At 30.6% G+C, this 15,212-nt stretch overlaps 1 protein-coding gene across 1 annotated transcript; it reads right to left on the bottom strand.

The window, feature by feature from the left end:
- Nucleotides 1-5,004: 5,004 nt before the first annotated feature.
- LOC133668040 (uncharacterized) lies at nt 5,005-9,284 on the bottom strand. Its single transcript, XM_062087780.1, has 7 exons — nt 9,064-9,284; nt 7,659-7,802; nt 6,499-6,566; nt 6,355-6,405; nt 6,222-6,281; nt 5,687-6,142; nt 5,005-5,272 (listed from the first exon to the last, which is right to left on the bottom strand). The coding sequence occupies exons 1-7, from the start codon at nt 9,218-9,220 to the stop codon at nt 5,234-5,236; spliced, it is 975 nt and encodes a 324-aa protein (XP_061943764.1). The 5' UTR covers nt 9,221-9,284; the 3' UTR covers nt 5,005-5,233.
- Between the last annotated feature and the right edge of the window lie 5,928 nt (nt 9,285-15,212).

The following is a 15,212-nucleotide window of genomic DNA, read 5'->3' as shown; positions in this document are numbered from 1 at the left end:
CTTCAATTTATTCTTCAAATCAACCATCAATTATGACCTGAAATTTCTCAAACTCAATTTTTACCCTAAAACTCAATTATTGGTATGATTTCAACCATTAATTTTTTTTCTTTTAGATTTTTTTGTATTTTTTTATCTGTTTTGTATTTCTTATGATTATTTCAAGCCAAAAATTAAAAAAATAAATAAATTGACTACATTTGCTGAAAAGACACGTTTTTTATTTTATGTATTTATTTGAAATAAAAATGAAGGGTAAAAAATTAAGTTCTGACACTTGAAGTGCTCCAATGATGGGCTTTTCCCTTCTTTTTTATATTATCTTTAAGTTCTGTAATTTATTCTTACTATTTATAACCTTATAAGTATTTGGTTTTTGGTTTTTGGTTTTTGGTTTTTATCCGTACTTCTTTTAATATTTATCTTGTTTTTATGAGTATTTATTTTGCTTTATTCTGTCTTTCATGCTGTAATGAGTTTTCAATCTAGCTTTATGTTTTACTGAAAGTAAATTCAAACCCTAGGTTTTTATTTTTGGATAGTTGCATGCGGCTGGTAGCTAAAGATTCAAAGTCTATATTTTGAGTGTTTTTTTTCTGGGTCTTCACAGTTTCTTACAACTTTTGAGCATGGTTTGACAAGCGAATTTATATAGGCCTAGAATCAAGTTTGATTTTAATTCCTTTAATTTTGATTATGGATTTTTTCTATAGATATGGGCTCCCTAATTCACAATTTTAATTCCTTTAACTTTGATCTCAATTTCTCAATCACCATCTCTAAGATTGGTTAGAAAAAGTCCAAGAACTAATTCACAATATCAACATATAGAAGAGTGAACACACCAAAAAGACGAAATAATGAAATCTCATAGAAGAGTGAACACACCAAAAAGTCCAACAACATTATGACGAAATAATTCACATCTCTACATTCATAACTATATATCCTTTTCATAGTCGCTTAAAAGACAAGGGTATTAATAGCATGATGACTTTACTAGCGATTGGAGAGTTAAGTTCATGTTTTTGTTGTTTATGAGAATTTAAACATTATGACTTTACTAGCGATTGGAGAATTTAAATTTTGAGATGCAGATATTGTTGGTGTAGTTTATAAATAAGGTGTAGTTTATAAATAAATAAATAAATAATGTTTATCTCACATAAAAAAAAAACACCATTTTTAAGTATTTATAAATATAGATTTTTATTATATAGTAAATTAAATAAAAATTAGGGTGGGAAAACGCTTCTAATAAATTTTCTTATACTATTATGTGAATATTTATAAAATCAAAAAATATTATTTGGCATTTATAATATTTTCAAGTCTAATAAAATTTATACACAAAAAAAAACTAAATATAATAATGTATTTTCTTTTTTTGTGTTTGATTTTTTTAATTTTTTTTTAAGGATTTAGAAATATTCTAAAACTGCTACGGGATCGGTGGTCCTGGTGACTGTGACAATGACAGGAAAAAAAAAAAAAAAAAAAAGAAGGCCAGTTGTATACATGTTGCGTCCAAGAGTCGGGCTACATCCCGACCTCATTAATTAGGTGACTTCTTAGAAAGGGGATTAAATTCATGGGATGGTACGTGGAAAGTAACTCCAAAAAAGAAGATGGAACTACGTAGCTCGGGAAAAGTAACTACAGAGGTGATGGACATTAAAGTTGAAAATGATGAGCGTTCTCGGCAGCCTAATTTGAATTTTTGGTAGTCTATATTTTTGAAATCTCACTACATAGACTATCATTTCAAAGTCAATATATTATTCGAACCGATTGCCAGGACAGGAAATATTCAAAGTTTCGCCTTATTGAAACACACAAACCTACAAACTAAGAAGAAAAAACAAAGGCCAAGGAAAACTTGAACGTGAATCGTGCGGCAGTAGTACTGGCATACAATGGTGACGGTGCTGGTGTGGCTGTCATGGCCAAAAAAACACACTCAATGGAAGAGTTCTTTTTGAGGAAGGAGAGCCAAGTATACCGCGATGAAGGTGGAGAGGCAACTTTGATGCTACTAACTACGTTGTGGTGGTGGAGGGTAACGAGGGCTACTATAGGTGTGTGGTGGTGGCAATATTTTTTGTGGTGGAGGAAGACTAGGATGACCGGCATCATTGACTTTTGGTGGTGGTGGTGGTCTTGGAGGAGGAGGAGGAGGAGATTTTGGAATAGGCCTAAATGGTGGTAATATTGGTTGAATAATAGGATTGTGTTTTGGTGGTGGTGGTCGTAATAATGGTCGACGTCGTAACGAGGCATTAACCATGCAACTGGTTTGTGATAGTATCATCCCATGAAAAATGATGAATGCCAACAAGCAGGAATAGATTTCCATTGCTATTGTGGCTGCCTGCCTGTGTCGAAACTCAAGATATGATTGTGCTTTTTATAGGAAGATGATCAGAGAGCGTGCGAATCATTTGTCAAATAAAATGCGAACTCAGAATCTTTGATTAGTTAGCTGTAACCCGTGAAACAGGCATGCAGTTGTTGTTGGTAATTAATTTTTGGGCAAAGCTCAAGTCAAGTCTACGGCTGCGGCTGTGTTTTGTTTTGCAGCTGTTTTTGTGATTGCGATGCAACAAATAAAACAGTAATAAATTAAATTGTATTTTATTATTATTGAATTTATTAAAAAAATAACTTTAAAATGAGTTTTGTAAATTGTTTTCATATTTTAAAAGCGTTTTTGAAAAAATTTAAAATTTTATTATTATTTTTTACTTCAAATTATTTTTTTATGTTTTCAGATCATTTTGATGCACTGATATCAAAAATAATTTTAAAAAATAAAAAAATATTTTGATACATTTAGAAGTAAAAAGTATTTTGAAAAGCAATCACAACCTCACTTTCAAACACAACTGACTAAATATTTTATACATATTTTTTGTTATATATAAATTCAACCGTAATTTTTACCAAACACATATCTAAATTCAACTAATCATACTTAACTACACCTTTTTAAGACTTATTTTTTAAAATTATAAATATAAAAATTACCTCAAAAATAAACATTCTCGTCGTGTACTCTGAAGCCTCAAGTTCTCACGCGTTAGAAAATTCAAAAGTTGAGACTTCGAAGACTTACTATTCCTATCTATTTCGTTGAGATTTTTTCGGCAGAAGAACCTAAAAAGAAGAATCTTTTCGTGATAAATGACAAAAGTGTAATCATAAGAGTGATGCCGAGTAAATCGATGCAGGAATTAGGATGTATATGTGAAATTAATTACTTTACCAAATGGATATTTCAAATAAGGTAATATAATAGATCATAAATAGTTATTCGAGTAAAATTTTTTCGACAAATAAAACAAATACAAGCGTTGGCAAAGCTTTTTACACCATGAAAACAAATTATAATTATGAATAGAAAAGATATTGTATGTGTTTAATAAAATAATTTAAAAATTATGTGTCGAGAAATTATAAAACAAATTTAATGCTAACCAAAATCTGAGCTACTAAATTGAGATTATGATGATGCACATTAAGATACTAATTGCATTGATCATTGATGATTTTAAAGTATCTTTGCACTTAGAAAATCTTGTATACAGTATATGTTTAGTATGCTCACTTTAATTTTGTAATTAGTACGTGTGTCTATATAAAACAAAAACTAGTTATTTATAGTTATTGGAATTCAAGTAATGGCTAAAATAGTCAATCGGTTCAGATCGATAAAGTTAATTGATCAATTATTTTCAATAAATTCCTAACTTTTCATCCCTAATAAACAAGTGGTTGATTGATTTACTTAGTAACACCAAGTAATAGATAGGTTTACACATATTCCTAGATTTAACAGTTTTTACATAGTGAATTCTTGAACCAACTATTTTAAACTATATAAAATTATTTATCAATTTTTTAACACATGCAAGGTGAAGTATTTGAGTTATTTTAATTATGCTAACAAGATAAGATATAAAGTTTTAAATAATTCTTAATAATGAACAATTAATTCTAAGTCTTCACGTTACTTTCTTGTTTTATTTTTTTTCCATTTTGATTATCGATATGTTCTTCAAATAAATATGTTTAAACTTATTCTCAATTAATCATATCATTAGTCTATTTTTTATTTAATTTTTATTATTAAAATATATAAAAATATGAATATGTAACTCAAAGTCAACAATCTTCTTTTTTTTATGATGAAAATTAATGTATAAAATTAGATATAAAAATAAGTCTCCCCTATATTTTGCAATATATTATCTTGAAGACTAACAATTATAATCAATCTATTATTTGTTTTTTTTCTTTTTTTATTTCAAATTAATTTTTTTATATTTTTAAATTATTTTAATGTATTGAAACTAAAAATAAATTTTAAAAAATAAAAAATATATTATTTTGATATATTTTTAAATAAAAAATACTTTTAAAAGTAATTGCTATTACAATATTAAACGGATTCTAAAAATACCATTGAGTGAAAAAATTATTTTCTTGATATAAATATGATCATGTGGCAATAACCGGTACAAGTGTTTTTTGAAAATATTTTTTAATTAAAAAATATTAAAATAATAATTTTTAATATTTTTTATTTTTTATAATAACATATTAAAACAATAAAAAACCACTAAAAAAACAGGCAAAAAATCATTTTAAAAATCATTTAAAAAAAAAAAAACTAAGGCATTACCAAACGGAATGATTACAGCAAAACTTGAGATGACTAGGGGTGACTCGTTAGAGGAAAGAGCTAACTTTATATGTTGGAGGAATGTCTCGAACAGGCAATTAAACTTCCTCTTTGATAGACGTCCCTTTCTTTCCATTCTGACTCATTTTAATTAGGAGTATTAATTCATTAAAATCTCATCAAACTTCATTGTATTGATTAGAAAAAGAATGTCATTAAAATTTCTTAAATTATGGACATTAAGAAAAAGTTCCATTAAATTAACTAAGAAATATGGCATATAAATGATTTCTATAAGATGCAGATTTCTGTAAGATGCATTAGCGGAAAAAAGAGAGAGGGTGTAAATAATTATTAAAAAAAAACAAATGTAAAGCTCCATCACTAGTGTAGTGTCTGCCTTATGTAAAATATTTTTCGGACACCTCACAAAGTAAATTAGCATACAGCCACAAGAGATGGCAAAGTGGCCTCCAAACTCAATACTTACAAGCTGCATTGAGGCTCACTTCAATCCCACAATTTGTATAGAACTCTTTCGGAGCAGAATCATGATTGTTTCAGCCCTCTTACAGCTGCTGCAAAAATCTAGAAAGCCAAGGGATCACACAAGTCATGAACCGGCAGTTTGTATAGTAGTTATAGGGATCAACTAAATCACCAAAAAGATCAGAATCATGTCATACGGATATGAAATGAGAGATGAGGTCCATGAGGATGTGCATCCAGTGCCTTATGCTTGTAGCATTAGCTCACAACCAAACATAGGATCTTGGTCAAAATTAATTTGTATTTGTATCAAAGACATCTGAAAATGGAAACCGACTTGAAAATGCCAAGATTTTCCTAGTATATTATATTGCAACAAGAGCACGAGCTATTCACATGTATATTCCTCTCATACATGGTTAAATCTGGAAACGTGCTTTTCTAAAGAAGCCAAAAACAGAACAAAACTAAAAACAACAAAAACAAATCACTGGTTATATGTCAAGAAAAAACCTTAGCAGAAGCTCCAGGAATCTGTTTCAGATCTTCACGAGTTTGACCGCGGCTACTGCTTTCCTCACACTGAATGGGATTGAGTTGCTCTGTTTTACTTGGAACTGAGGCCTCCTCACCAGAAACTCCAACTGAACAGCTCTCTAGCATTTTATCTTCTTCCAACGATTTGCTGTCTGGTTGACCACTGCTTGTGGAGTTGGAATAGCTATTTGTTGTGGTATTAGATAGAAGGTTTTGATCTTTCTTGTTGAACTGTGTAGCTGCTGCTCGTGCACCAGCAATGGCTGCACTGAGACCTTCAGATTTCTCCACAACAGATGCTTTATTGCCAGAGAATCCCACAGAAATAGAACCCGGTTTCAAGGAAAAGGGATCTTGAGGATTTGGGAGAGGGAATTTTACTGGCATTGGACCTTTAACAGGGACAAGACCTCTAATTGCAGCCTCATGGATCTGTGAGACAGGAATATGTTAATCCCAAGCACATAAATAGCACAGGTCAAGACATTTAACTTTGATGTACTGCATATACCTTCCTTTCCAAGTTATAAACACCTTGATAGCCTCGCATCTCAAAAGGAACTAGTAATTTCTGCATCCGTTGAGGTAAAATGATCAGCAAGATAAGCACATTTTCAAATAATATATATTCACAGATTGCATACCTGTGGCTGCTCACAAAGCCAGCAAAAATCTGTTTGTCCTTCTAGCCTCACCTGTAGCAAAGAAACTCATCTAGATTAGTCACAAGATACACAAAAATATCAGATGACATGTTAACGGACGGAAGGTAAGAAACAGTTGCCTACCCCTTCAGGTACTGCCTCCCAGCTTGCTAGCTCTTCACATTTCACACAGCCAACCACTTCAACACACCCTGCATAATATATAAAGATATCGTATTTTGTATTCACGAGACAAAACAGGAAGCAGTGTTCTAACAATGCTCACTGGTTTTCACAACGCATAATCTAAAACTACAGAAAATAAGTTGAGGCTTCCTACTTCAGCTCAGGATAAACATCACGGTCATGTTTGTTGTGAAGAATTTTACAGCTTTGGGAAAAAAAAAATCTACGGAGCACTGGAAAATAGCTAAAAGTTGTTTTCCAAATTCTCCACTATAGAAAACTAGGGCACTGCTTGTTCCCCTCTCATTCTATCTCTGTCATTCATTACTTTCAGGATAACCCAAATGAAGCCCTTATTTTCTATTTTAGAAAACTATTAGCTAGAAAAAGGCATTCTCTTTAATATTTTACAGAGAAATGGTTTTAGAATGAAATGAAAAAATTGAAAGAAAAAAAAACATTTGACATTAAGCACAACCTACAGCATTTCAATCTGGAGTAGAGAGATAATTGATGTGCAAAGAGAACAGCTGATGACTTCTGTTTAAATGATATCACAATTAGCTACCCTATGTGCAGGAGGTTGCTATTGTTGATCATTCACAAGAAGTCGAGGAGCATTTCCAATAGTTATGGGCAGGCGCATAAGAGGTCATGCACAAACATTCATATTAAAACCAGATCATGTTCTACTCTGGCCTGCCGATCCAGCAATTAAGTGGAAATTTAATTTGGTTTGATGCATTGTCAACACCCAAGGCTAGCCAGCATCTTTAGCCATGTGTGAGAACACCCATCCTAGAAACCAATAACCATGTTTGTGAAATGGTCACACAGATTCCTCGCTCCATTCATGAGATGGGACACAAAATTTATGCCTACAGCATGATCTTAAGCCACAGTTGACTTACTACTCCCTTTCAAAGTAAAAAAAAATATAGAGAGAGAACCCACAATTCTGAAAACAAGAAATGACACAAAGTGTTACCAGCAAATCCAAAACAAATCATTTCATGAATCTACAGAATTCATTGAGAGGAAAAGAAAGTGTTGAATTTGTTGTTAAGACTTGAGAAAAACATAGCAACTCATGATATCAAAAGTACTCAAGCAGATACCTAAAAGTCTTGAAACAGGATAATGTTCAGGAAACTTCAAGTCAGTAATTCCATTCACTGCATAAATTTCTCTATAGAAGTCTTCCATCGCTTTGATTGTATCTTCCTCCGGAACTTTACTTGCAGCATGAATCCAAAGGCGGCCTTCAAAATACAAGATTCTTTACACTTAATAACAACTTCAACAAGATGGGAAAAAAAGAGTAATGCTGAATCTATTATTTCATATTTATGAAATAAATGGAGTGTCCCCTGGACTTCCCACCAAAACATGCGTCATATAATTGTGGTCAAAGGGTTCCATAGTTAAGCCCCAAGACCTTTCCTGGCTGTCAACTTTAAATTTGTTTATGCTTGTATTGATATAGACATTTGAATTCCAAGAAATCATTCCTTCCCAACATTGGTTAAATGATCATATCTTAATATCATAGAACCAGATTATCAAGTGGTGCATTGATTGTCCTATAAACAGTACCAACTAATTCATTTCCATGAAAAAATAAAAATCCAAAAGGAAAAGTTGAAGTATGCCTTAACAGGACAACTGGTGAGGAGAATTTTCATTGAAGGTAGCTACAGCAATGAGAAGGCATCTTGTCATAGGAGATTGATTTCACTTCTCTTATCCATGACTCTTCCATAGCCCACAAAGAAAAACTTAACCAAACTTCTGAGTTATCTAATAAGACAAACACATGTGTAGGTTATGTTATTAAAGCAAACATAACATTTTTCTCAACGATGCTTCAAAACATTTAACTCATGCTAAGAACCACAACCTAATATTTCACTTCATGATAAACTAGGATAAACTTTTCTTGTGTTATCTTTGTATCGGCGTACTTGTACATCTTGGAGTTTCCTCTTTTGAAAGATGAAACATGATATAAGAAGATACTCCTTTTCTTTTCTTTATCTAAATTGAGCAAAGTTCCTAAGATTAAACCAAAGAGGTAACCAACATCCAACACCATGGAGGCATTCAATTTCCCTTAACCATTCAAGTATCCAATTTAGCAAACAAGACAAAACCACAGCCTAAATAAAAAAAAAAAAACAGTGGTTTCAAACTTCTGTTATCTCATCAATACTTAGTATCATTCAAACCCTTAAAAATCAAAAGAGCAAAAAAAGTTTCAGCTAATTAAGCACAGCCTTCTGATAAAAAAAAAATCATTCCTTTCTTCTTCCCTGCTTTTCTCATCAACCAAACAACACCAAACTCCAAAGAAACAAGATATTTACAAAGCACAAAACTTGAAGATGGTACCAATATCTAAACTACAAAAGCTCATAACTTTCCTTATCATTACCTACACTACCAATAAAAAAAACTAAAAGGGTTTTCATGATTTTCACCAAATATACATTCTATGACTCTAAATTTTCTTCTTTTTGTTACCTCTAATAGGAGTAGTCCATGACCTGCCTTCAATACGTTTGATGCCGTATACCAACAATGAAGCCCATGGTTGATGCATGGTCAAACACGGGTTAGTGTAGTTCCCATACCCCCTTCCACCACCTCCTCCTCCTCCTCCACCACCACCTCTTCGCATATCTAATGAACACTTTTCACTAATTGAGTTCGCTTTGGTTTTTCTCTCTTGGTTTTTTTTTTTTTTTTTTTGCCTGGAAAGGAGGAATCTGAAAAATTAAATTGCAGGTCCTTTTTTTCACTAAACAAAAAGTGTAGGTGTACTAGACTTTTTATCACGTGACATTGACACGTGCAAGTTCTTTATTTTTGTTCCTTTTAAAGTAAAAAATTAGAAAAGGTTTAACAAGCTGATTGGATTTGTTTTTGAATTTAAAAAATATTTTTGAAAAAATTTAAAATTTTAATATTTTTATGATTTTAAATTATTTTAAAATTTTAATATTTTTATGATTTTAAATTATTTTAATGTATTTATATCAAAAATAAATTTTAAAAAATAAATAAGAATATTATTTTAATATATTTTAAAATAAAATATATTTTGAAAAATAATTACTATTACAATTTGAAATGTAATATGTTTTGAAGATAATTTATATTGTTTTTTTAATAATTATTTTATTTGATAATTTGTTAAATAATAAATAATAATTTGGACATTTATATAAATATTTGAAACATAATAAATAAAATATAAACATTTAAATTTCAATAATGAATAAGAATATAAATATAAAAAACCTACCCACAAGTAATCATTATCATTCATGTGACTGCCGTCTTCCCTAAGGCCAGCAGTCTTCCCCTTCTAGTCGATAGCTCTATGACAGGCTTCCTTGTTTCTGGGGCTCTGCTGATCACTTGTCTACGAGAACAAAATGCATTAAGATTTGTTTATAATTTCCATGTGGTTCACCCTGTGAAAGTGAGGACTTTCTCCAAACAATGATCTCACTCCAATCCTCTCCTCTTTTGTCAACAAAATATCATTCTAGTGTTGGAGGTGCTTCCTCTTCAAAATTGAGCAAATCCCATGTCTGAGCTTATGAATAAGGATGCCAAACCACTGGGAAAGGAGCATCCATGCATGGTTGTGTCCATGCCAGTGATCACAATGAATGAATCAGTAGGAGAAACACATGGATAGGATCAGCAGAAGTGGTTCACGCCTATACCTCCATGCCACCGAGCCAGCGACACGATCGGTTCTCTCTGGATCCATATTGTCACTAGAATTAATGAGCTTCCAGTTCCTCCTAAGTGGTCTCCTCTTCTAAATCACTGGCTTCTATGACTCCCCTTGCTCTCCTCCTAGTACCCTTTCCCGCTGCAAAAAAATACAAGACCAAATTTGAGAAGGATTAAAAAGCCAGACACAACGCTGCATTGGATCTTGACTAGCTAGCCAAAAGCATCATGTCTGCATATCCATCCTGACTAGTACGAAGTTGATCACAAGATGTTCTTTTAGAATTGGTTAAAATGGGCAGAGTGTTAGAGTTCGTTGCGGGTGCTCTCTCTAGGTAGAACAGCACCCTTGCTTCTCATAGTCTCCTATAATAATACAGTGTCTCCTGTTTACCTTACCACTATCCATTTGACTCTCCACCCAGGTACAGATTCTAACCTCCATTAATGGAATGTTTTTACTATGAGGGCAGCGACGAAATGTAAAGAGCTAGGTAGTATCGCTGCATGCTGCCATCTATACATCTCCTGATCAACTCGTAGCAAGTTTTAAAAATGGAAACCGAGAGAATTATATGTTCGTAAAAGGTAAGAAATCTCTTAAAAGCTGCAAGAATCACCCAACCATTAGGGTGAAGTTGGCTAAAACATATTCCATAGCTCGTGAATATGTTTTTTTTTTTGTGAAACCAGTCTAAGAGAGATTGTAGCCACACCTAAAAATAGAAAATGACATATTTATCTCGGATTCCCTGCATCTCCTACCCTCGATAATCTGGCTAATTCTTTATTCAGGACGGGGAACTCTATATATCTTCATATGGAGTTGAGGATGATGATGGCATTATGGATACATGGTTATTGCTATGAGAGTTAATGTTACCATTTAGATGCCTTTCAAAAAATTCAGCTACGGATAATAACCATGGTGATATATATTAGAACACAAAGAATTAAGTATCGTTGAACACTCTCCCGGAGGAATAAATGGTAAGATATGTATAAAGCTACGGATATAAACTTATAAAACTACGATAAGAGTTGTTTTTTTAAATATTTTTTATTTTAAAATATATTAAAATAATATTTTTTATTTTTAAAAATTATTTTTAATATTATTATATCAAAATAATATGAAAGAATAAAAAATATATTAATTTAAAGTAAAATAATAAAAAATTAAATTTTTAAAAAAATATTTTCTGATCACAGTGCCGCATAAGCAATCATGAGATTTTGGTGCAAATGTTCTTATACTTGAATGAAAAAAGTTTACAGTGCATTGCCAGCCCGCTCTATCCTCAGCCAAGGCGAGCTGGGCATGTGCTCACCTGGGTTGCTAGGTGTGTGCTCTCCCTAGGCGCACCCGCAGGGCAAGTTAGGCGCCAGCTCGCCCTAGGCTAGGCCCAAACGAGCATCCAGGTATGGGCTAAACCTTTGTTTTTCTATATTTTTTTCTTTTTTTTTACACGTAACCCTGTAGTTTTTACTCATAAATACCCACAGGAAAATATTATCAAAATAATGTGATGATTTTTATCTAAAAAACAACCGTATTAAATTTATTTAAAATAATTAAAATCGATTCAAACTAACAGTATTTTATTCAATTATTTTAGAATAAAAATCAAAACTCAACTGACTGGTTTTTATTCGGTTTGGTTTTGAATCGGTTATTTTATATTAAAAATAAAAAATTATATTGTTTGCTAGGGTTTTTTTGTAATTTTTAATAGGTTTGATTTTGGTTTGACTCAATTTTTTTGGTTTAATTCGGTTTTTATTAATATTGTTCGGTTTGATTTTTTAATTTTAGATTTATAAAACAGAACCGAACCAATTAGTTTTTTAAAATATTTTAATCGATTTAATTGAATTTATTTTACAATTTAATTTTTTAATTTTTTTTTTTTTCAATTCAATTTGCAGTTTTTTTCGAACCCCTCTATCAAACCAACACTTTCATTGGCCACCAACACGGTGACCTTTTCCACGACCAATGAACTTCACTCTCTTATTTCATAAGGTAAGAATCTAGCCAGTGTAGGGTAGCCACCCTTGCAAGGCGAGCCACAAGTAGCGTTGCCACCCCTACGCATGTTGTTTTCCTTGGAAAAGGGAAGCCATGAAACACGTTTTTATAAGACTTTCAACAGGAGATCGAGGACATTCATCTCTCCACTGCATGCAACAAAACATATCTTCCATTTCTTTAACCTTTTACTTGCTCATCGCTACAATAATCTATCAGCTGTGAAAAAGTCTAGAGATTTATTGAAGTTTTTTTCTGATTTTATCAGTGCTTGATATTTGCCAAAATTAGAGAACTTACATTAAGAGTGTCTTTTTCTCCTATGGAATTAGTTGGAGTTTGCCTATTAGCAATAATATATTAAAGTTTTTAATAGCATAGCGTGATGAAATGGACTTGAGATCTGTACAGCAGGTCTCGAATTCAAGTCAGAACTTGCATCTCTTGTAAGAGTCTGAAATAATCAAGATTTTACTCTCTTACTTAGACCTATAAAATACGCTTACAAGAAATGAAGTTTCCTTAAATCAATATATATATATATATATATATATATATATATATATATATATTAAAGTAGTTAAAAGAATAATGTCATGATTGTTGTGTTTGGATTTAGGTTAAAATAGCTAAATTATCAAGGTAAAATTATGTTTTTATTTGAAGTGTATATGGTAATGTGACGTGACGCAGGATTTTTTTAATTGAGAATATATTAAAAAAAATATTTTATAAATTTTTTTTAATATCAAAATATTAAAATAATTAAAAATATACTTTAAAAAACATCAATTTAATACCTTTTTAAATAAAAAATAATTTAGAAAGCAAACATCACACATCAAGACAAAAGAAAATTGAAGGATCCTACGCCAGATTATAAAATTTTGCTTTCAAATTGGACATGGGTGATCACGATTGCACTTGCAAGAAATATTTTAATTTGACTTGGAAAATCCGATTTGATTATTTGTTTTCAAGATCAATTTGGTTTCGTTAGGTGACAAAGATGATGGGATCACGAGAGAAAGATCTGTGCAAATTAATCCTTTTGATCCTTCTTTTTTAAAGTATAGTTGGTGCCAAGTCACCATTCAATTTTACTTTCATTCAAAACACCTAAGAACATCTAGTGGTGGACTCGGTCAATAATGTCTTTTCTCCCTTTTAAAAAAAATTAATTCTAACTTTTTTTAGTATTAAAATGAAAAAAAGGGACACGTGGAGCAATACGTATATAAAAAAATATAAAAAAATATAAAAAGCTTGAGATAAAAAAAATGAATATAGACTTCGTATTCATTTTATATGGACACGAGTGATAAAAAGCTTCGACCTGGGCACTGAGAGTTCCCACCAATCTATGGATGAATAAAGTAAGTTGAATTGTGAATATGGATAATAATTTAACTAGAATATGATGAATGTTGATTTGGACGAGTGAGTTTTTTTAATTATTTATTTTATTTAATAGATAATAAATAAGATATCAACATTATTAATTTTGATTTTTGAAATCTAATTTAAACACAGCTCTATATATATAAATAATACACACGGGTATATATATTGCTCCTTGTATCTAAATTTTTACCTAATAAATTTTACGATTTAATTTCTTGAGATAAAATTTTAAATTATAATAGAAAGATAAAATTTAAAGTGAGATGACCACAATATAAAATATAGAGAAAAATTATAGTCAATCTCAAAGATTTTAGAGATTTTTTTTTGGGTCCAATGATTCATTTTGTTTATTTTTCTATTCATGAGTTTGAGAAATAAAACAGAAATTCATTAAAAAACAATGAAGTTACAGGTTGGCAACATGTAGACCACTAAAAAAAATGATATTTGTGTCAATGAGTTTATTTTTTTAAAAAAGAGTTCAATGAAGATGGCTTTTCTCTCTAAACATTGCAGAAAAAGTAGATCGAGATTCATTTAGTTTATTTTCGATTGATTTTTATTTCTAGAGTGATTTTGAGATGAATGTGAGGTTTTATGTGATTTTTCAAGGGTTATCTAGTGTTTTGAAGGTGTTCTCGGGTAAAAACGAGCTGAAATTAGGTATTTTAGGTTCAAAAACATGGACCTCTTCTATTGGTGCCTATAATAGAAGATGATTTGTTTCCCGCCTTTAAAAATAATATCATAGTAGACAACGCATTATCTGTTTTTAATGAAAAAAAAATAGTAAGGCTTTGGTTTTTTATTAGGACCAAATATTCTCTTTTATTTTTACTCCTTTTCATTATTTGTTTCGATTTAAATATTAATCTTTATATGTTTTTTTTAGTTGTATGATGCTATGAAGAAATTAGTTTCATTGTAATAAATTATTTCCTCAAATATTTTATATAAATTGACTATGTTTGTATGAAGTTTGTATATAAACAAAAATGAATATTTTATTTATTATTAGTGACAACATTAAAGAGCTAAGATAATGGATGAAAAGATTAAAAATAAAATAATCAATTGGTGTTAAAAATTTATATTCACATTTATTTTTTATTTTTACTATAAAAAATAGCTTTTATTTTAATATTTAACTAGTATCAATAACTTTTTTTTATTTATCAATTCATTTACTTCTTATTTTATTTTATAAGGCATAAACAATATCTCTTTATTTCTTAATTAAAAGAAAAATTATACATGAAAATATATCAAAAACGTTATAAATGAACTTAAAATTTTATCCGCAACACAAACAACATATTTGTGTTTCAAGATTAATTCATTATATTTTAAAAGGCATCCACATCAATAATTAACATGTTATTTTAATAAATCCAGAATTAACCTAAGATTTTATCAGCAGTCAACAGCTTAACATGGATGATAAAACTAAGACTGGAAAGTCCAGAACAGACATTTGCTTTGT

This window comes from Populus nigra, chromosome 11 (genome assembly GCF_951802175.1).
Source record: "Populus nigra chromosome 11, ddPopNigr1.1, whole genome shotgun sequence".
Lineage (NCBI taxonomy): Eukaryota > Viridiplantae > Streptophyta > Magnoliopsida > Malpighiales > Salicaceae > Populus > Populus nigra.
The sequence above is the reverse complement of the archived record's forward strand: the minus strand, read 5'-3'. Positions and strand labels throughout refer to the sequence as shown.